This window comes from Epinephelus lanceolatus, chromosome 14 (genome assembly GCF_041903045.1).
Source record: "Epinephelus lanceolatus isolate andai-2023 chromosome 14, ASM4190304v1, whole genome shotgun sequence".
In the NCBI taxonomy this organism is placed as follows: Eukaryota; Metazoa; Chordata; class Actinopteri; order Perciformes; family Serranidae; genus Epinephelus; species Epinephelus lanceolatus.
Window position 1 is genome coordinate 43,344,469 of NC_135747.1, and position 23,057 is coordinate 43,367,525.

General features: G+C 42.2%; 2 protein-coding genes and 1 pseudogene across 2 annotated transcripts; all 3 read left to right on the forward strand.

The window, feature by feature from the left end:
- Positions 1-5,261: 5,261 nt before the first annotated feature.
- LOC144466822 (trace amine-associated receptor 13c-like) lies at positions 5,262-6,439 on the forward strand. Its single transcript, XM_078174230.1, has 2 exons — positions 5,262-5,472; positions 5,626-6,439. Exons 1-2 carry the CDS (start codon positions 5,300-5,302, stop codon positions 6,437-6,439), a joined length of 987 nt encoding a protein of 328 aa, XP_078030356.1. The 5' UTR covers positions 5,262-5,299.
- Positions 6,440-11,592: 5,153 nt separating this feature from the next.
- LOC117249663 (trace amine-associated receptor 13c-like) lies at positions 11,593-12,768 on the forward strand. The gene is made up of 2 exons (XM_033615405.2): positions 11,593-11,803; positions 11,955-12,768. The coding sequence occupies exons 1-2, from the start codon at positions 11,631-11,633 to the stop codon at positions 12,766-12,768; spliced, it is 987 nt and encodes a 328-aa protein (XP_033471296.2). The 5' UTR covers positions 11,593-11,630.
- Positions 12,769-18,290: 5,522 nt separating this feature from the next.
- Positions 18,291-19,513, forward strand: LOC117251753 (trace amine-associated receptor 13c-like; annotated as a pseudogene).
- The last annotated feature ends 3,544 nt before the right edge of the window (positions 19,514-23,057 follow it).

Genomic DNA, 23,057 nt, shown 5'->3' on the forward strand with positions numbered 1-23,057 from the left:
TTTATTGTGCAAACATTTTTGCACTTTTAACTACATGGCTCAGGTAGTTGCTTTATCTTTTATGTTTTATTCTTGTTTGTTGTATGTTGCCCTTGTAAAGCTCTTTGTGACCTCTGTCTGTGAAAAGCACTATATGAATAAATTTTAGTTTAGTTTTTAGTTTATTTATATAGCACATTTAAAAACAACAGATGTTGACCAAAGTGCTTCACATAACACAGAAATTATCAATCAAAAAACAACAAAAACAAAGCAAAAAACACAGTCATAAATAAGAACATACAGTAAATTAGTAAAGGCATATAATATCTTGGTGACATAAAATTGTAGCACAAGCAGCGATTGGACAACCAACAAATAAAACATACAATCGAATAAACACAAGAGCCTATCTACATGATAACAATTAAAAGGCTAAAGAAAAAAGGTGAGTCTTCAGACGTGCTTTGAAGACTTCGATGGAGGGGGAAGTTTTAATATTTAGTGGCAAACTATTCCACAATTTTGGGCCGACAACTGAAAATGCACGATCACCTTTGGTTTTTAACTTGGTGCATGGAATGAGTAGCAGTGATTGGTCAGCAGATCTAAGGGGTCTGGAGGTGGAATAGGGGATGACCATATCAGAAATGTACCCTGGTGACAGTCCATGCAATGCTTTAAAAACGAATAAAAGGATCTTAAAATCAATTCTGTACTTCACTGGTAACCAGTGAAGAGAGGCCAGTACAGGGGAGATATGGTCTCTCTTCCTGGTACCAGTGAGGAGTCTTGCTGCTGCATTTTGAACCAGCTGCAGGCGTGAAAGTGTTGACTGACTGAGTCCAGTATAAAGGGAATTGCAGTAATTGATGCAAGAGGTGATTTAACTTTTGCTATTGATCTTAAGTGGTAGAAGGCAGTGCTAACAACTGAATTTATTTGTTTGTCAAATTTTAAACCAGAATCAAAGATGACACCAAGATTTCTTGCATGGGATTTTACATTTACTGACAAAGGCCCGAGGGCATCAATTATTGACGTGGGGCAGTTTGCAGGGCCGAAGATTAAGATCTCTGTTTTATTTTGGTTCAGCTGGAGGAAGCTTTTTGCCATCCAGGTGTTTCCATCCTCAGTGCAGTTTAAAAGGGATCAAACACTGCATGGATCACAGGGTTTCAGAGGGAGGTAAAGCTGGGTGTCGTCAGCATAAGAGTGATAAGAAATGCTATGTTTTTTTAAAAATAGACTCCAGAGGCAACATATAGTACAATGAAAATAAAATAGGGCCTAATATAGATCCTTGAGGTACTCTGCAGGAGATTGGAGCAGAAGACGACGACACACTATCAATTCTGACCAAGGCTGATCTGTCCTGAAGGTAGGAGGCAAACCACTGAAGGGTCTGGCCTTGAATGCCAACAAATTTTACTTACTTATATAGAGTGAACACACTAAAGACTTTTGTCAGCAGAGCAGCTGACTTCCAGTTTAGCCCTCCACTAACTTGAGTGGGGATAAAATGATTTAATCGTTTGTCTCCTCTAGACTTTGAAAACGTTATCAGACCAAATGGATCAAATCCGGATGGTGAAAGGAGTCTTTATTTTGGGTTGTGACACTCAAAAAAATAAAATATAAAAAATGTTCAGTTGGGTGCTTGATCAACAATACTGGTAAAATAAAAATAAAACACAAGTTCTGCACACCAAGTAAAGCTCCCGTCAAAATGCCATTTATTATAGAGGTGACGTTTCCAGCCCTCAGGCTCTTCTTCAGACACACACACGCTTGGTTGGGTTTAGGAAAAAAGAACAGGGTCTGGATTTACAATCTTACAGGAAGTGAACACCGGCCTTCTGGGGGGAAGCTGGTGGTTGTTGGACCCCTGACACCGCTGGGCACCGTTAAACAATAACAGCGACTGGCCATTTATCATGCCGATGTGAAAGGACAGCTTTTTTGTTTGTGTGTAATGCCAGAAGTCACTGACCAAGTGCCAGATTTCAACGACTTCAGAGTGAGAGCAGGCTGGAGTATATTACATTAAGATTTACGGATTTTAGTTTAACATAAGCATTAATGATTTACCTTTGCAAAACCACATCATAGCAAATGAGCTTTTTATGGTTTTGCTGCTGCATATACTGTGTTTCTCTTTTTACAAGGTGCATTTAATGAATCTTCATTCATTCAGTGTTGTTGTTTGCATATTTCTAGTTTTGCTGTTATTATTTACCACTGAAGCCAGTTTTAGTTGGGTTTCACTCTCAGATATCAATGACAAGGAGCACCACTGGAAGACCTTTTCTGAGGGACTGCAGGTCAAATTTTGTATGTGGCTTGTTGAAGAATTTTACAGTATTAGAAATAATCTGAACTATATATTGTCAATCAGAGCATATAGTTACACTTACAAGGATCTTTAAGTATAAACAGTTCCATAAAATCTGAGTTTAGACTTACTTAAATAAGAAATGTTTTATTTACTGAGTACTGTGTTCAATTGTTGGTCTTTTCCGATGAGGTTTCATCATGTGTTAAAAGTTAAATTGTTTGTCTGTTCTCAGAGTTTGCACCATGTGTTGAAAGGTGAAGTTGTTTGTCTCCTTGCAGAGTTTGCATCATGTGTTGCCTTGTGGGTTTTACATCATATGTTTACTTTGGTTGATTTTCTCAACACCTTTGACTGGAACGATTCCTCCGAGATGCGAGTTTGCATGCAATCGTCTGATGTGACTACAAGAAGGTGTGAATCCTTAATGAGCGAGATGTGAGAGTGAATCACTAAATGTTGATGTTTGTTTCGTTAGGTGCTTGACACAAATCAAGTCTCATGGGTATGGGCAGTCAGGTAGTGTGTGTGTGTGTGTCTGTGTGTCTGTGTGTCTGTGTGTGTGTGTGTGTGTGTGTCTGTGTGTGTGTGTGTGAGTGTGAAAGAGTGGTAGATGGAGAGAAGAGCATATTGTAAGATGCAGATTTTGTTAACACACCTACAGAATACTGAACATGTCTAGCAATGTTGAATATGGTCAATGCACTCTACACAAAACCAAAATTGCTTCCCTACTTTTTTCCTAGACAAAAATCCCCTCTGTGCCTCAACAGCCCCCAAGGTTGAATCTGGACAGTTTAGCTGGAGGTTATCCCATGAAAAAGCAAAGTTATGATATTTAAAGGTGGGGCGACTTGAGTGACAGTGCCAATAATGTCCTCTGCTTCTCAGTAAGATCCACTCCTCGCTCCTCCACAGCCCCAGCCCCAGCCCCAGCCTCTTGTTAAAATATGGTCACTTCTGGCTCCAAAAAAAACAACCAAGATGGCGACAGCCAAAATGCCAAATGTGAGGGTTCAAACCAGTCCACAAACCAACAGGTTATGTTACAGTAGCTATGTCCTTTGATCCTACAGTCTATGATCCACACCTGATGCTGTGATATGGGTGAAACTTCCCAATAGTGTTCCAGTTCCTGCCTTTTCAAAAGAAGAGATATTGGTTGTGTTGGTCGAGTTCCTCAAAGTGCTCTTTCTACAGCTCCACAATATCAGGGAGCAGTTCTTCTCCCACGCTGAACACAGCCTAAACCAAGCCCTGCTTTTCTTGCCAGAATTTCCTGAAGGTCCTTCTGAAGGTCCTTCTGAAGGTCCTTCCCCATAGCCTCCCTGTACCCCCATAGCCTCCTCCCCCCCCGCTGGGCGAATCAAGCCTGAAGGCCTCCTTCGACAGCTTAAAGGCACCATTCACAAAAAGGGAAAATGATAGCCAATTAATGATATCAGTCTCATAAAGTCATAGCAAAGCCTGAAAGATTTCGGAGTTCTTGACGTTGCAGAGGTTGACTATTCATTCACTCTTGTGCAACATTAAACAGACAGCAGGTATGATTCCAAAAATATATTTATTCATACAGGAAGCAAAGCAAATGAATCACACAAATTCTAACTAACTAACTGACTATATTCATGCAAGTGTGTGTATGTGTGTGTGTGTGAGACAGACAAATGTGGGTTTGTGAAACAACGGGCTGCTTGGCCTACAAAACAAAGACAAAACAGATTATAATGATTAGACACAAGAAGGACAAATCAAAGCTGGCTTCAGATCGGGGGAGGTCTTGTCTGGCCATGTGGTCAGGACAAAGACAAAGGAAAAGAAGCAGGAACTTTGAATTGCCTCTTGGGGTGTAGCTCTGTTAAAGGGCATATTTATAAATGAGTTTATGTGAATGTGATTTGTGTTGCAAAGGGTTTGGATTAGTGCTGAGGATGTTAAGTTGCATGCAAGACTTTGTCTGTGAAAAGCATAAGCAAACTAACATCACATAGCTTTACTAACCAATAGCCTAACTGTAATCAATCACAGCAATGACTCAATAAACAGCATTAAAACACAAAAGGGCAAAGTTCAACAGTCTTGCTTAGCCTGTACAACTGTAATAATGCTATGCCCAATTGTTACATTACCAATCCTTGTATGGGTGGAAGAAAGAGTCACTTTGTGGTGGGCTGTTTTTGTTAGCAGCAGCAGCAAAGAGCTGTGGTTCCAAGTGCAGTCTTTGTTCTGTCCTTGTTCTGGAGGTGCAGATCCGAGGAGGCTGGTTGTTTGGGGTCCTTGCGGAGTTAGATGTTGGGGTGCTAACTCAACTTAGTTCTCCTTGTGGCTGGAAAGTTAGTTGCAAACATACAACAAGATTCAAGTTCCTTTTTGTTGCAAGGTCCTGAGTAATGATGCTCTGATGCTAACAATAACTGTTGTGCTGAAACAGATCTGTATAATAACCAAACATGGTGTGAGCAAATGCAGTTTTGAAAAGATGATGCATGTTGGTTACTTGTGCTTTGTTTACTCATGACCTATCCACTGTGAGATTACAGAACAGTGCCAGAAGGACAAATTCAGGTCTTCAGCTCATCCATCAAAATCCTATAATCCACTGTATCATATATGGCATTAGACTGTAAACAAAATTATCTTTAGTGTCACTGTTGATCGTCATACTGTTAAGTTATTGTCTTTTCACTAACGAGGGTTAGTCGGTAGCATAATCTACAATTTTGAAGTGTAGAGAGGATTACAAGGAAAAGAAGAAAGAAAAAAGGGGAAACTGTTGATTGAAGATGGGAAGGGAAGGAAAGGATGAAGATTGACCTTGAAGAAGATGAGCATGGAAACCATAGTTCCTCAGTCTCTGTGGAGATAAACAGCAACAGAGGTGAGGAGGAAGGAGGGGTGAGCAGAATGGATAGAGATAAATCTTTTGTATGCCAGAAAGCTTTGCTCAGACAGCTGTCAGAGTTCAGCAGCTTCTCCTCTCTGGTGATGGAGACCTTGGAGGGAATTGAACTCTGCTTTCCACAACTCCTCAACACCTCCTGCAGGAAGCCAACACGTCCTCACTTTGAATCATTGCTGATTTACATTGTGCTGTCCCCCATCTCTCTGCTCACTGCAGCTCTTAACCTGCTGGTCATCATCTCTATCTCCCACTTCAAGTACCTCAATATTTCAATAGTCATGAAACTGTTAGATAGTATTAATGAGTATGACTTGATCTCAAAACTGTGAGGAAAAGTCTTTCTGCTTTATTTTAAATGATAACTGACTTTATAAATAATGATAAATATATTGCTGGTCTTCCTCTGCAGGCAGCTTCACACCCCCACCAACCTCCTCCTCCTCTCTCTGGCTGTTTCAGACTTCTTTGTGGGCCTCCTCATGTTCTTTCAGATTGTGCTCATAGATGGTTGCTGGATCTTTGGTGACATCATGTGTGCTGTGTATCAGTATCTTGCATTCATTATTACCTCTAGCTCTATAACAACCATAATGCTCATATCAGCCGATCGATATGTGGCTATTTGTTATCCTCTGCATTACTCCACTAAAGTCACACATAAAAGAGTTCAAGTCTGTGTTTGTCTGTGTTGGATAGGCTCTGTCATATTTCAAAGTTTGATTCTGCAGGACATTCTGAAACAACCAGGCAGGCATAACTCCTGCACTGGAGAGTGCATATTTGCTCTAAGCTCCTCTGCTGGACTTGCAGATGCTATTTTTACATTCATTGTTCCCCTTTCTGTTATTGTTTTTCTGTACATGAGAGTATTTCTTGTAGCTGTGTCTCAGGCTCGTGTCATGCGATCTCATATTGCGATTGTCACACTCCAGAAATCAGTGAAAGTAACTGCAAAAAAATCTGAGCTGAAAGCAGCCAGGACTCTTGGTGTTGTTGTAGCTGTGTTTCTAATATGTCTCTGCCCAGCTTACATCACCAGTTTTTTGAGCGAAGATAACATTGGTTCTTCATCTGGTGCCTTTATAACTTGTTTGTACTATTTTAACTCCTGTCTAAATCCTGTGATCTATGCCTTTTTTTACCCCTGGTTTAGAAAATCAGTTAAGCTCATTGCTACACTCAAGATACTACAGCCTGGCTCATGTGAGACCAACATACTGTAGGGAGACTCTGCATTGTGGCTGAAATGAAACCCTTAGCAAACAGAAAAATGTACTTGGTCATGGTGATGAGTAATTAAATACAGCAGATCATGTTCTGGATGAGTGTCTTTACACTGTGCTTGTTAAAACATAATACTCTCTAATAACTTTAAATGCAACACTGAAGCTAGTTTATTTTTTTTAATATATTCTGGACAAAGCATCGTCTTTAGAATTGTGCAGTCTGCAAATATCAGTGGGATGCTAGTGAGTTAGGCAAGGTTGGCAGTGGTTACCCAATAATATTTCATCATTCCATGAAACTTGGAGCTGTAGTGTTATGGTTTGTCCCTGTGATTTGTATATTTCATTGTGTATTACTTTGATGCTTAGCAGTAATAGTTAGCAGTTATGCATCATTGAATACAAAAATCCACCTCCCACACTCACACAGGCCCCCTTGGTGATAGTACTTAGAGGCCAATATTATTGTTCACTGAGGCTGTGGCACACTAATTTTTTGGGAAGATATCAGAATCTTGTCACACTAACTTTTAGCTTTTAGACAAGGGGGCTGAAAAATACTTGTTGGTATCATGTGTTTAAAAGTGATAAAATGGCAATGAAAAATAATTTGTGATTATTAATTTTTTTGTAAACAATATGATTTACTCTATATTAAATCACCTCATGGGACACCAATTACAAAACAAAACAAAACAGACACAAAAGGAGTAACAGCTACTGAGAAGCTTCTCTCACTGAGGTAGGAGGCGAACCACTTCAAGGCTCTCCCCCCGAGACACCCACCCACTTACTGAGCCTGTCGAGCATGATATGGTGGTCTACAGTATCGAATGCTGCACCCAGGTCTAATAACACCAGTAAGCAGCATTTGCCTGCATCTGCAGCCATCATGATGTCATTAGACACTCTGAGGAGGGCTGTTTCTGTGGAGTGCTGCTGCCGAAAACCAGACTGGAATTTTTCTAACAGGCCTTGGGTGGTCAAGAAGGAGATAAGTTGGTTTGCTCCTACTTTCGCAAGGATTTTAGATATAAACAGCAGTTTGGAGATGGGTCTGTAATGTTTGGGTGTGGAGGGGTCTAAGCTTGGCTTTTTGAGAAACGGCTGCACAGTAGTCTGTTTGAAAAATGATGGAACACAGCCTGATTTCAGGGAGGTGTTAATAATGGAGACCAAGCTAGGGCCCACAGAGCTAAAAACCTCTTTCAGCAAGGACATTGGTAAGATGTCTAGTGGACTGGACGAGGATTTCATGGTGCTCACTAGCTCAGTCAGATCCAGCAGAGTGATAAAGGAGAAACTGCTGAGAGAAGCCAGCCTTGGTGGACAGGTTGGAGGGAAGGCAGTGGAGGGGGTGATACTGGCCCTAACACCAACAACGTTATTTACAAAAAAAGACTTATAAAAGAATTATTACAATCCTGATTGGAAGAAACAGGGACTGAGGGGATTGGAGGGCTGATAATGTCATTAATAGTCTCGAATAAGACTCTGGGGTTTCGCCTGCTGGAAGTGATCAGGTTAGCAAAATAAGCAGCCCTTGCGTTCTTAATCAGTGCATTGAGCTCTGTTAACAGATCTTTGAGATAGATCTGGTGGACCTGGAGTTTGGTGGATTTCAAAAGCCATTCTATTTTTTGACATTTGCGTTTGTGGCTGCGGATCTGGTTGTTTACCCAAGGAGAGGAGTTAACATGTCTGATGGTACGGGTAACTGTGGGGGCTATTTCATCGAAAATTGTGGAGCAGTGGGAGTTGAAAGCATGAACGAGAGAATCTACGTCCGCATGAGGTGACTGAGCTTGGCCTGCACGGCAGTCAAAAGCAACAGAAAATTTTTCTGCCAAGAGACTGTTAAGGATGCGTGAACTTTTTGCTTGCTTCCCTGGTGAAACGTCAGCATCGAGTGATAGATTGAATAGAACACTTTTGTGGTCAGTTACAGGCAAATCCTCAGTACCATGACATTCAAACCAAGAATGAAAACTAAATCCAGAGTGTTACCCTTAATGTGCGTGGGACCAGATATATGTTGGTTCAGGTTAAATGACTCTGTGATATTTAGAAAGTTTGCAGCAAAGCTGTTAGTGTTATCATTTACATGTATGTTAAAGTCGCCAGCCAGGAGGATTCTTTCATAATGAATGATAGATGATAAAAACTCACTAAAATCAGACAGAAAAGCACCATTTATGCCTGGGGGGCGATAAATTACACAACAATAAAATGGGTTGGAGCGACCAATTTTGGTCATCAAAACTTCAAACATTGAAAAAGATCCAGTGCTCAACTTGCGGGTAGTAAAACAGTCTCTGTGGACTATGGCTAGCCCCCCACCACAGCCTGAGGCCTGCGGGGCACAGGAGAAAGAGCAGTTTGGACATTCAATAATGCGAAACAGATGCATCTGTGCATGTCAACAGTAGCAGTGCATTAATAGGGAATAAGTTCTGATAGCATCTGGGAGTATTGTGTGGCTTCTCTGGATACGGTCTATCGGTAATTAAAACAGAAATGTTTGTGGAAGGGAAGATGTAATCTGTGGTGGCAATATGAGAAGGGCAGCGTTCTGTAGGATGACTTAGATACGACCCAGAAACAGTGCTATTGCACATGGAGCTATCTGTAGACATTAGTGGCAGTGGCAGTTGGTGCCTGTAGGGGGAGTGGTTACGGGAGGCAATACTCACAGAGCTCACAGAGGGCATCGTAGAAGAGGAAGAAGAAGAAAGCGCTGAGGAGGGGGTGTGGCATGTAAACAGTCACGTGTGTGTGTGTGTGTGTGTGTGCCGTGGCGTGTACGGTGTACTGTATATTGGCTGTGAGCATGCAGCTACCTAATTTGCTCGGGTGTAGTCCGTCCTGCTGACAGAAAGAGGGGCGATTCCAAAAGTTAAAGTTGTCGACAAAATTAAAACCAATGGTACTGCAGGAGTTTGCTGAACCGCTGTGCACCGAGTCCGAGTGTGGGAAGAGGCCCACTAATAAAGACTGACTTCCCGCAGTCTTTCAGAGTGGTGAACAGACTGTTAAAGTCCTTCTTCAGCAGTTCAGACCGACACCAGACAATATCAATCGTACCGAGGTGCAAAATTATGTATTTGATGGAGTCTTTGAGACAGTGGCTCCTTGAAAACAGTAAGTGGTGGCGTTAAGAAAGCAGATATTTCTCATTATGGAGTTCCCCACTATGGCAGTAGTTTGGGGGAACAATGGATGGGGGGGGGGGGGGGGGGGGGGGGGGTTGCCGGTGAAGAGTGTGGCGGGGACAGAACTGTGGCTGCGGGCTCACATGTCCCCTCACGACGTCCGCCGGAGCGACTCGCTCTGAGGGCAGCCTCTTTCACGATCTTCCGCCGGGAGGAGGAGGTTGAGAACCTGACCAAGAGTCCCGGTACAAGTCCACTAGGTCCCTGGGCCCCTGACAGCGAGACATTCACGGGGTTAGCAGGAGAAGAGAAGACAGTTTGGGAATTCCTCGACGCTCAGGATGTTAAATCTGTTTTCCAGCTGGAGCTCACAAGTTGGGCAAGGTAGCGGAGTGGATTTCCCTCGCTTTTTTCCATTTACCATGGCTCTTGGCTTGGAGTGGAGCTGTTTGCTCTAAACCTCGGGTTTGGGCTGCAGGTGAATGTAGCCTCAGCCCTCCTAGTTGCCCATTTCGGCATGGCCCTCAGCAACAGCCGTGGGTCCTCAGCAGGGAGATGTGGAGCTGGAACTGAGGAGGCCGGCCTGGATTGTAACGTTAGCTGTGGTGGTGTCGTCATCGGTGCGGAACTGAGTAGCACGGACAGTCCGCTCAGCTGGGGCCAAGCCGGTGGGGTGAGTGTCTGTTGAAACTGAGGAGCCGGCATCAGACACTGGGGCGGTGGAGTCTAGATCCGCAGGGTTTCCAGCAGGGCTGGCGCCAATGGAAACCACAGAGTCTAGGAGAGCTTCTTCACCCCTGATCCAGTACAGGTTGGATATACGTCGCTCCAGCTCAGTGATTTTCAGGGATTTGTGGAGGCAGCTCTCACAGTCATGTGGAGAGGTTAGTGGACCCATGGGGGTATGTGGGTTGCCTAGGAAACAAAAAACAGCTACGGCATTTGATTGTGTGTATCATTTTCTTAAGTCAATTAGAGGTACCCTCTTTCTGGCAGGGTGCACAGAGGGACATGTTGGCTTGTGTGTGTAAGGTAGGTGTCCCTACCTGGTTCTGTTCATTTTCTTCCTCTTAAATACATTAGAAAATTAATCTCCATAGTATTTTAAAACAGGATGGTAGAACACCAGTGGTTAAAGACTTAGATTGGGCAGACAGGTGTGGCCTGCAGCATCACTATCCTGTCACTGTGGTGAGAGTGTTTGATTCATTGGCAATGGCTTTTGAAGGAAGTACCGATGTCTCCATTGCATCGAAATGGTAAAATAAAATACTACTTTCACCAAGTGGAATTTCAGCTACACAGTTCCTCTCACGTCCATTACTTGTTTTGGATCAAGAATGCCCTACTTTCTGATAAAAACATAGATTGAGAGGTCATTCAATTTACTGATAAATATGTAACGTGAATTATCATCAGATGATGACACATTATTGGACATTGTCACACCTGTGCAGCAGCATTGAAAGCAACATTCAAAACAAATAAAAAGAAAAAAAGGATTATTATTTTATAAGAATTGTCATGTGAGGTTTAGTGATGGATGAAGACAATGAAATCTGTTGTCAATTTAAGCAGGCGGAATTTAGAAGCTGAAGCAGGAATGGAAAGACAAGGAACAGATAGTGGAAGAACATGGGGAAAATATTCCAGATTTAGCAGTAAATGGCTGACAAGTTGCACATTTTGAAAAGAAAAATAACATCATGTGTAGAAGTGATGGTTTGGCTTTAGTCAGATCTCTGAATGAGACACATCTGTCTATGTTTTTAATCAGATTTGACAATGGTGCCTAGACAAGATAACAGGGAAAAACCCAGATCCCGGACATATATTTATTACAGGTGGTGCAGGGACAGATGAACACTGAGGAAGATGAATGCAGAAACCATAGTTCCTCAGTCTCTGTGGAGATAAACAGCAACATAGGTGAGGAGGAAGGAGGGGTGAGCAGAATGGATAGAGATAAATCTTTTGTATGCCAGAAAGCTTTGCTCAGACAGCTGTCAGAGTTCAGCAGCTTCTCCTCTCTGGTGATGGAGACCTTGGAGGGAATTGAACTCTGCTTTCCACAACTCCTCAACACCTCCTGCAGGAAGCCAACACGTCCTCACTTTGAATCATTGCTGATTTACATTGTGCTGTCCCCCATCTCTCTGCTCACTGCAGCTCTTAACCTGCTGGTCATCATCTCTATCTCCCACTTCAAGTACCTCAATATTTCAATAGTCATGAAACTGTTAGATAGTATTAATGAGTATGACTTGATCTCAAAACTGAGGAAAAGTCTTTCTGATTTATTTTAAATGATAATTGACTTTATAAATAATGATAAATATATTGCTGGTCTTCCTCTGCAGGCAGCTTCACACCCCCACCAACCTCCTCCTCCTCTCTCTGGCTGTTTCAGACTTCTTTGTGGGCCTCCTCATGTTCTTTCAAATTGTGCTCATAGATGGTTGCTGGATCTTTGGTGACATCATGTGTGCTGTGTATCAGTATCTTTCATTCATTATTACCTCTAGCTCTGTAACAACCATAATGCTCATATCAGCTGATCGATATGTGGCTATTTGTTATCCTCTGCATTACTCCACTAAAGTCACACATAAAAGAGTTCAAGTCTGTGTTTGTCTGTGTTGGATAGGCTCTGTCATATTTCAAAGTTTGATTCTGCAGGACATCCTGAAACAACCAGACAGGTATAACTCCTGCATTGGAGAGTGCATAATTGTCCTAAACTCCTCTGCTGGACTTGCAGATGCTATTCTTACATTCATTGTTCCCCTTTCTGTTATTGTTGTTCTGTACATGAGAGTATTTCTTGTAGCTGTGTCTCAGGCTCGTGCCATGCGATCTCATATTGCGATTGTCACACTCCAGAAATCAGTGAAAGTAACTGCAAAAAAATCTGAGCTGAAAGCAGCCAGGACTCTTGGTGTTGTTGTAGTTGTTTTTCTAATATGTCTCTGCCCAGCTTACTGTTTCAGTTTTTCAAATGAAGATAACAATAACTCTTCATCTGCTGTCTTTGTAATCTGGTTGTACTATTTTAACTCCTGTCTAAATCCTGTGATCTATGCCTTTTTTTACCCCTGGTTTAGAAAATCAGTTAAGCTCATTGCTACACTCAAGATACTACAGCCTGGCTCATGTGAGACCAACATACTGTAGGGAGACTCTGCATTGTGGCTGAAATGAAACCCTTAGCAAACAGAAAAATGTACTTGGTCATGGTGATGAGTAATTAAATACAGCAGATCATGTTCTGGATGAGTGTCTTTACACTGTGCTTGTTAAAACATAATACTCTCTAATAACTTTAAATGCAACACTGAAGCTAGTTTATTTTTTTAAATATATTCTGGACAAAGCATCGTCTTTAGAATTGTGCAGTCTGCAAATATCAGTGGGATGCTAGTGAGTTAGGCAAGGTTGGCAGTGGTTACCCAATAATATTTCATCATTCCATGAAACTTGGAGCTGTAGTGTTATGGTTTGTCCCTGTGATTTGTATATTTCATTGTGTATTACTTTGATGCTTAGCAGTAATAGTTAGCAGTTATGCATCATTGAATACAAAAATCCACCTCCCACACTCACACAGGCCCCCTTGGTGATAGTACTTAGAGGCCAATATTATTGTTCACTGAGGCTGTGGCACACTAATTTTTTGGGAAGATATCAGAATCTTGTCACACTAACTTTTAGCTTTTAGACAAGGGGGCTGAAAAATACTTGCTGGTATCATGTGTTTAAAAGTGATAAAATGGCAATGAAAAATAATTTGTGATTATTAATTTTTTTGTAAACAATATGATTTACTCTATATTAAATCACCTCATGGGATACCAATTACAAAACAAAACAAAACAGACACAAAAGGGGTAACAGCTACTGAGAAGCTTCTCTCACTGAGGTAGGAGGCGAACCACTTCAAGGCTCTCCCCCTGAGACACCCACCCACTTACTGAGCCTGTCGAGCATGATATGGTGGTCTACAGTATTGAATGCTGCACCCAGGTCTAATAACACCAGTAAGCAGCATTTGCCTGCATCTGCAGCCATCGTGATGTCATTAGACACTCTGAGGAGGGCTGTTTCTGTGGAGTGCTGCTGCCGAAAACCAGACTGGAATTTTTCTAACAGGCCTTGGGTGGTCAAGAAGGAGATAAGTTGGTTTGCTCCTACTTTCGCAAGGATTTTAGATATAAACAGCAGTTTGGAGATGGGTCTGTAATGTTTGGGTGTGGAGGGCTCTAAGCTTGGCTTTTTGAGAAGCAGCTGCACAGTAGTCTGTTTGAAAAATGATGGAACACAGCCTGATTTCAGGGAGGTGTTAATAATGGAGACCAAGCTAGGGCCCACAGAGCTAAAAACCTCTTTCAGCAAGGACGTTGGTAAGATGTCTAGTGGACTGGACGAGGATTTCATGGTGCTCACTAGCTCAGTCAGATCCAGCAGAGTGATAAAGGAGAAACTGCTGAGAGAAGCCAGCCTTGGTGGACAGGTTGGAGGGAAGGCAGTGGAGGGGGTGATACTGGCCCTAACACCAACAACGTTATTTACAAAAAAAGACTTATAAAAGAATTATTACAATCCTGATTGGAAGAAACAGGGACTGAGGGGATTGGAGGGCTGATAATGTCATTAATAGTCTCGAATAAGACTCTGGGGTTTCGTCTGCTGGAAGTGATCAGGTTAGCAAAATAAGCAGCCCTTGCGTTCTTAATCAGCGCATTGAGCTCTGTTAACAGATCTTTGAGATAGATCTGGTGGACCTGGAGTTTGGTGGATTTCAAAAGCCATTCTATTTTTTGACATTTGCGTTTGTGGCTGCGGATCTGGTTGTTTACCCAAGGAGAGGAGTTAACATGTCTGATGGTACGGGTAACTGTGGGGGCTATTTCATCGAAAATCGTGGAGCAGTGGGAGTTGAAAGCATGAACGAGAGAATCTACGTCCGCATGAGGTGACTGAGCTTGGCCTGCACGGCAGTCAAAAGCAACAGAAAATTTTTCTGCCAAGAGACTGTTAAAGATGCGTGAACTTTTTGCTTGCTTCCCTGGTGAAATGTCAGCATCGAGTGATAGATTGAATAGAACACTTTTGTGGTCAGTTACAGGCAAATCCTCAGTACCATGACATTCAAACCAAGAATGAAAACTAAATCCAGAGTGTTACCCTTAATGTGCGTGGGACCAGATATATGTTGGTTCAGGTTAAATGACTCTGTGATATTTAGAAAGTTTGCAGCAAAGCTGTTAGTGTTATCATTTACATGTATGTTAAAGTCGCCAGCCAGGAGGATTCTTTCATAATGAATGATAGATGATAAAAACTCACTAAAATCAGACAGAAAAGCACCATTTATGCCTGGGGGGCGATAAATTACACAACAATAAAATGGGTTGGAGCGACCAATTTTGGTCATCAAAACTTCAAACATTGAAAAAGATCCAGTGCTCAACTTGCGGGTAGTAAAACAGTCTCTGTGGACTATGGCTAGCCCCCCACCACAGCCTGAGGCCTGCGGGGCACAGGAGAAAGAGCAGTTTGGAGGACAAAGTTCAATCATTGAAACAGATTCCTGCTCTTTCTGCCAGGTCCCTGTTATCAGCAGGCAGTCCAAACCTTTGGCAACAAAGAAATCATTCAAAATGAATGATTTATTGGCTATTGATTGGACATTCAATAATGCGAAACAGATGCATCTGTGCATGTCAACAGTAGCAGTGCATTAATAGGGAATAAGTTCTGATAGCATCTGGGAGTATTGTGTGGTTTCTCTGGATACGGTCTATCGGTAATTAAAACAGAAATGTTTGTGGAAGGGAAGATGTAATCTGTGGTGGCAATATGAGAAGGGCAGCGTTCTGTAGGATGACTTAGATACGACCCAGAAACAGTGCTATTGCACATGGAGCTATCTGTAGACATTAGTGGCAGTGGCAGTTGGTGCCTGTAGGGGGAGTGGTTACGGGAGGCAATACTCACAGAGCTCACAGAGGGCATCGTAGAAGAGGAAGAAGAAGAAAGCGCTGAGGAGGGGGTGTGGCATGTAAACAGTCACGTGTGTGTGTGTGTGTGTGTGTGCCGTGGCGTGTACGGTGTACTGTATATTGGCTGTGAGCATGCAGCTACCTAATTTGCTCGGGTGTAGTCCGTCCTGCTGACAGAAAGAGGGGCGATTCCAAAAGTTAAAGTTGTCGACAAAATTAAAACCAATGGTACTGCAGGAGTTTGCTGAACCGCTGTGCACCGAGTCCGAGTGTGGGAAGAGGCCCACTAATAAAGACTGACTTCCCGCAGTCTTTCAGAGTGGTGAACAGACTGTTAAAGTCCTTCTTCAGCAGTTCAGGCCGACACCAGACAATATCAATCGTACCGAGGTGCAAAATTATGTATTTGATGGAGTCTTTGAGACAGTGGCTCCTTGAAAACAGTAAGTGGTGGCGTTAAGAAAGCGGATATTTCTCATTATGGAGTTCCCCACTATGGCAGTAGTTTGGGGGAACAATGGATGGGGGGGGGGGGGTTGCCGGTGAAGAGTGTGGCGGGGACAGAACTGTGGCTGCGGGCTCACATGTCCCCTCACGGCAGGGACGTCCGCCGGAGCGACTCGCTCTGAGGGCAGCCTCTTTCACGATCTTCCGCCGGGAGGAGGAGGTTGAGAACCTGACCAAGAGTCCCGGTACAAGTCCACTAGGTCCCTGGGCCCCTGACAGCGAGACATTCACGGGGTTAGCAGGAGAAGAGAAGACAGTTTGGGAATTCCTCGACGCTCAGGATGTTAAATCTGTTTTCCAGCTGGAGCTCACAAGTTGGGCAAGGTAGCGGAGTGGATTTCCCTTGCTTTTTTCCATTTACCATGGCTCTTGGCTTGGAGTGGAGCTGTTTGCTCTAAACCTCGGGTTTGGGCTGCAGGTGAATGTAGCCTCAGCCCTCCTAGTTGCCCATTTCGGCATGGCCCTCAGCAACAGCCGTGGGTCCTCAGCAGGGAGATGTGGAGCTGGAACTGAGGAGGCCGGCCTGGATGTAACGTTAGCTGTGGTGGTGTCGTCATCGGTGCGGAACTGAGTAGCACGGACAGTCCGCTCAGCTGGGGCCAAGCCGGTGGGGTGAGTGTCTGTTGAAACTGAGGAGCCGGCATCAGACACTGGGGCGGTGGAGTCTAGATCCGCAGGGTTTCCAGCAGGGCTGGCGCCAATGGAAACCACAGAGTCTAGGAGAGCTTCTTCACCCCTGATCCAGTACAGGTTGGATATACGTCGCTCCAGCTCAGCGATTTTCAGGGATTTGTGGAGGCAGCTCTCACAGTCATGTGGAGAGGTTAGTGGACCCATGGGGGTATGTGGGTTGCCTAGGAAACAAAAAACAGCTATGGCATTTGATTGTGTGTATCATTTTCTTAAGTCAATTAGAGGTACCCTCTTTCTGGCAGGGTGCACAGAGGGACATGTTGGCTTGTGTGTGTAAGGTAGGTGTCCCTACCTGGTTCTGTTCATTTTCTTCCTCTTAAATACATTAGAAAATTAATCTCCATAGTATTTTAAAACAGGATGGTAGAACACCAGTGGTTAAAGACTTAGATTGGGCAGACAGGTGTGGCCTGCAGCATCACTATCCTGTCACTGTGGTGAGAGTGTTTGATTCATTGGCAATGGCTTTTGAAGGAAGTACCGATGTCTCCATTGCATCGAAATGGTAAAATAAAATACTACTTTCACCAAGTGGAATTTCAGCTACACAGTTCCCCTCATGTCCATTACTTGTTTTGGATCGAGAATGCCCCACTTTCTGATAAAAACACAGATAAAGAGGTCATTCAATTCACTGATAAATATGTAACGTGAATTATCATCAGATGATGACACATTATTGGACATTGTCACACCTGTGCAGCAGCATTAGAAGCAACATTCAAAACAAAGAAAAAGAAATAAAAAGGATTATCGATTTATAAGAATTGTCATGTGAGGTTTAGTGATGGATGAAGACAACGAAGTCTGTTGTCAGTTTAGTGATAGTGGAAGAACATGGGGAAAATATTCCAGATTTAGCAGTAAATGGCTGACAAGTTGCACATTTTGAAAAGAAAAATAACATCAGGTGTAGAAGTGATTGTTTGGCTTTAATCAGATCTCTGAATGAGACCCATCAGCCTATTTTTTAAATCAGATTTGACAATGGTGCCTAGAAAAGATAACAGGGAAAAACCCAGATCCCTGGCATATATTTATTACAGGTGGTAAAGGGACAGGAAAAAAACATTTGATAAAAAACTTTTTAATATGAGGCAATAGGGTTCTATTACCGTCACTTACCTTAGACACCTTTGGGCGAAGAAAAGCTTAATTCTTTGCGTTCTAAATATAGTAATTTGCAGATTTTGATAATAGATGAAATATCCATGGTTAATTAGCCTCACTGGATTAGTTTTAAGATGAAAAAAAAAGAAAACATAATCACTAAAAGTTGAATATTATGTTTTGAATTTTTGTCGACAATAACTAGACTAAAATTATGAAGGATAAAAATGACTAAAATGTGACTAAAACTAATACGCATGTTTGTCTCAAGACTGAAACCTAAAATAGCTGTCAAAATGAACACTGAGGAAGATGAATGCAGAAACCATAGTTCCTCAGTCTCTATGGAGAGATAAACAGCAACAGAGGTGAGGAGGAAGGAGGGGTGAGCAGAGAGGATAGAGATAAATCTCTTGTATGCCAGAAAGCTTTGCTCAGAAAGCTGCCAGGGGTCGGCAGCTTCTCCTCTCTGGTGATGGAGACCTTGGAGGGATATGAACTCTGCTTTCCACAACTCCTCAATACCTCCTGCAGGAAGCCAACACGTCCTCACTTTGAATCATTGCTGATTTACATTGTGCTGTCCCCCATCTCTCTGCTCACTGCAGCTCTTAACCTGCTGGTCATCATCTCTATCTCCCACTTCAAGTAGCTCATTATTTTATTAATCATGAAACTGTTAGATAGTATTAATGAGTATGACTTGATCTCAAAACTGTGAGGAAAAGTCTTTCTGCTTTAAATGATAATTGACTTTATAAATAATGATAAATATATTGCTGGTCTTCCTCTGCAGGCAGCTTCACACCCCCACCAACCTCCTCCTCCTCTCTCTGGCTGTTTCAGACTTCTTTGTGGGCCCCCTCATGTTCTTTCAGATTGTGCTCATAGATGGTTGCTGGATCTTTGGTGACATCATGTGTGCTGTGTATCAGTATCTTGCATTCATTATTACCTCTAGCTCTATAACAACCATAATGCTCATATCAGCTGATCGATATGTGGCTATTTGTTATCCTCTGCATTACTCCACTAAAGTCACACATAAAAGAGTTCAAGTCTGTGTTTGTCTGTGTTGGATAGGCTCTGTCATATTTCAAAGTTTGATTCTGCAGGACATCCTGAAACAACCAGACAGGTATAACTCCTGCATTGGAGAGTGCATAATTGTCCTAAACTCCTCTGCTGGACTTGTAGATGTAATTTTTACATTCATTGTTCCCCTTTCTGTTATTGTTGTTCTGTACATGAGAGTATTTCTTGTAGCTGTGTCTCAGGCTCGTGTCATGCGATCTCATATTGCGATTGTCACACTCCAGAAATCAGTGAAAGTAACTGCAAAAAAATCTGAGCTGAAAGCAGCCAGGACTCTTGGTGTTGTTGTAGTTGTTTTTCTAATATGTCTCTGCCCAGCTTACTGTTTCAGTTTTTCAAATGAAGATAATAATTCTTCATCTGCTGTCTTTGTAATCTGTTTGTACTATTTTAACTCCTGTCTGAATCCTGTGATCTATGCCTTTTTTTACCCCTGGTTTAGAAAATCAATTAAGCTCATTGTCACATTCAAGATACTACAGCCTGGCTCCTGTGAGGCCAACATGCTGTAGGGAGACTCTGCATTGTGGCTGAAATGAGACTCTTGGCATAAACAAAATAAATTGTACTTGGTCATGGTGATAAGTTATTAAAAATAGCAGATTATGTATGGATGCGTAACTTTACATTTGTTTCAAAATGATACTCTTTAATTAGTTTCAATGTGACACTAAAGCTACTTCACAAAGCATCGTCTTTAGAATTGTGCAGTCTGCAAATATCAGTGGGATGCTAGTGAGTTAGGTGAGGTTGGCAGTGGTTACCCAATAATATTCCACCATTCCATGAATCTTGGTGTTGTAGTGTTAGGTTTTGTTTTTGTGATTTGTATATTTCATTTGAGCATTACTTCAATGCTTAGCAGTAAAAGTTAGCAGTTATGCATCACTGAATACAAAAATCCACCTCCCACACTCACACATGCCCCCTTGGTGATAGTACTTGGAGGCCAATATTACTGGTTTTCAGAATATAGCAGAATATTGTCACACTTGATACACTAGATAAACTTAGGCATCCACCCAACCATATCTGGGGTCCGTTTCACAAAGCAGGTTTAGTGAAAACTCAGAGTCTGTTAACCCTGAAATGAGGGAAACTCTGAGTTTTCCGTTTCAAAAAGGGAGGTAACTCAAACAGAGAAAGAGGGGTAACTCTAGCCTGTTTCAGAGAGAGAGGTAACTTAAGCTCTCGGTCAGTTACCATAGTAACAGACTCTATGAACCTAACCTGGTCGGGACCAGGTTTTTCTCAATAAACCTCAAGTTTCTCTCTGTCTCTGCCCTCTTTCAGAGCCACACCTCCATTTGATTTCCTCATTCATTCAGTCAGCAGGCGAGTTTTGGCATAGCCTAGTTCTGCCGTCTGTCATTTTAAAAAATCATTAAAGAAATCAGAGTCAGTATATTAGAAGTCCATTAGGCACAGTAGATGGCAACTTTTTTCACTAACATGGCATGTCCTTTTGATAATGATCCCGTGGATTCAGCATTACTGCGCAGAGAATTAAATATTCGTCGGGAGATGGTTATCAGACCGCGCATAGATGTTCTAGCATTTCCACACAATTATATTTTTGAGCTGTACCGTTTCACGTCACAGTCCATCATCTACATACACAACCTAATCCGTCCTTACATTTGCAACATTACCAATCGTAGTCATGCTCTCACACCCCAGCAGATATTGTGTGTTGCGCTCATAGACTGTATAAAAATGCGCTGCGTTTCTTTGCAAATGGAAGTTTTTGGACAATGTCGGAGATGCTGAGCACTTGAGTAAGGCAACTGTGTGCAGGGCGGTCAGAAAAGTGTGCTCGTTTTACGGGCATCTGCCTTCTTTCTGTTGGCTGAGTAGAAGTCTGTGTTAGTTTAAATAGGCTTAATTATTTAACAGAACATGATATAGATGAGAAGACATTTATGTGTGTGAAAACAGCATTATGTTGGTGATAAAACAACTGCACAGTCAAACAGCCACTTAATATTTACTTTACAATGTAAAACATGATCAAAATGAGGTACCCCCATGAGATTATGCCGAGGTCTTACCTGTTTGAACAATGTTTTTATATTTCATCCTAAACTGCTGCCAAGTGCGCTTCTCCCCCGCGGGATTGCACCTAAATGAAATAAATTAATAGGCTACCATTCAAGCAGTTTTCCCCTGTAATATTATTGTGATTGCAAAGGACTGCATTTAAACTTAATCACTGACCCGAGCAGCAATGTTCTCCCATGCCGTCTCCCTCTCTTTTGCAGCTGCAGCGGTGTTGCACTTCTTTTTGAAAACGTGTGCAAACTCACTGTATGAGCGCATTAAGATTTCTAATTCTAGTGGGGTGAAAAACGCAGCCCTCCTCTTCCCCGTTGCCATGGTGACTTGTCAATCAGGGCTCCATTGATGCTGGCTTTTTATAGTTGTGGTGCACGCGCTTAACTCCAGGTGAAACTACTCCGAGTTGATTAAACTGATTCAAATCAGCTGTTCTGGAACCGGAAACTCAGAGTTTCCTATCTCAGAGTAGATCAACTCAGAGTTCAGGATTAGACTCAGAGTTTGTTGAACCTGCTTTGTGAAACGGACCCCAGGATAGCTTTTAGGAATGGGGGCTAAACACTTCTCATTGGTAATGTATTTAAAAGTATTAAAATGGCTGTCACAAATGATTTAAAGTTATTTCTAAAAAAAAACTGTGTAGTAAATTATATGATTTAATCCACCATAGGTGGATTACTGTCTATGGAGCAGCTCCAGACTTTATACCTGATAACATCACAAGTTTGAGACTTATTTTCTCTGACTTGTGGCTATGACAGAAAGTAGCTCATGTTCACAAGTACTGATTGAACTTTCTTAGGCCATAGAAAGCAAGGGACAGTTGTCTTGGTGCTCTTTACCAAGGTGCCACACATGCTGAAAGAACACCAAGACAACTGTCCCTTGCCTACAGTCAAGTGTAGTGGTGGCAGCATCATGGTTTGGGGCTGCATGAGTGCTGCCAGCTCTGGGGAGCTCGGTTCATTTAGTGAAACATGAATTCCAAGCAGAGCATGATCGCCCCTCTTCAGAAACTGGGCTGCAAGTTTTCATTATCAGTTTTCCAACATGATAATGACCCAAAACACACCTAGTAGATGACAACTGCCTTGCTGAGGAAGCTGAAGGTGAAGGTGATGGACTGGCCAAGTATGTATCCAGCCCTAAACTCACCTGTGCACCTGTGGGGCATCCTCAAGCTGAAGGTGGAGGAGCGCAAGGTGTCTTCACATCCATCTGCTCCATGATGTCATCATGGAGGAGTGGGAGAGGATTCCTGAAGCAACCTGTGAGCTCTGGTGAATTCCATGCTCAAAGGAGTTAAGGCAGTGCTAGATAATAATGGTTGGCACACAAAATATTGACACTTTAGGCACAATTTGGACATGTTCACTGTGGGGTGTACTCATTTATGTTGCCAGCTGTTTAGATGTTGATGGCTGTGTTTTGAGTAATTTTCAGAGGAAGGTAAATCTATACTACTATACAAGCTGTACACTGACTACTTTAAGTTATATCAAAGTGTCATTTCTATAGTGTTGTCCCATGACAAGATATAATGAAATATTTGCAAAAATGGGAGGGGTGTACTCACTTATGTGAGATACTGTGTGTATATATATATATATATATATATATATATATATATATCACATCACATTTTTCATATCACTATATCACCGTTTAGACTAATCTGATGTTTGTAAAATCTATAAACACAATGATTGAACAAACGTTACTATTTCTGTGTGTGTAATTAATAACATAGTTATCGTAGATTAGCTGGGCTAACCGTTAGCTGTTAGCCGTTAGCCATTAGTGGTGTCTGTAATAACTCAATAACTCAATAAACGGTCTGTGAATTTTTTTTTTTTCCAGCTGATGTCTTAGTTACAACATGATTGAGCTAACTGGAGTAGTTTCATGTCGTATCCAACAACGAGAGGCTTTTAACGGATGACGATCCTGATGTTAGCTTTGCTGCTAGTGTTAACGTTAGCTGTCCCTGTCAGCTGC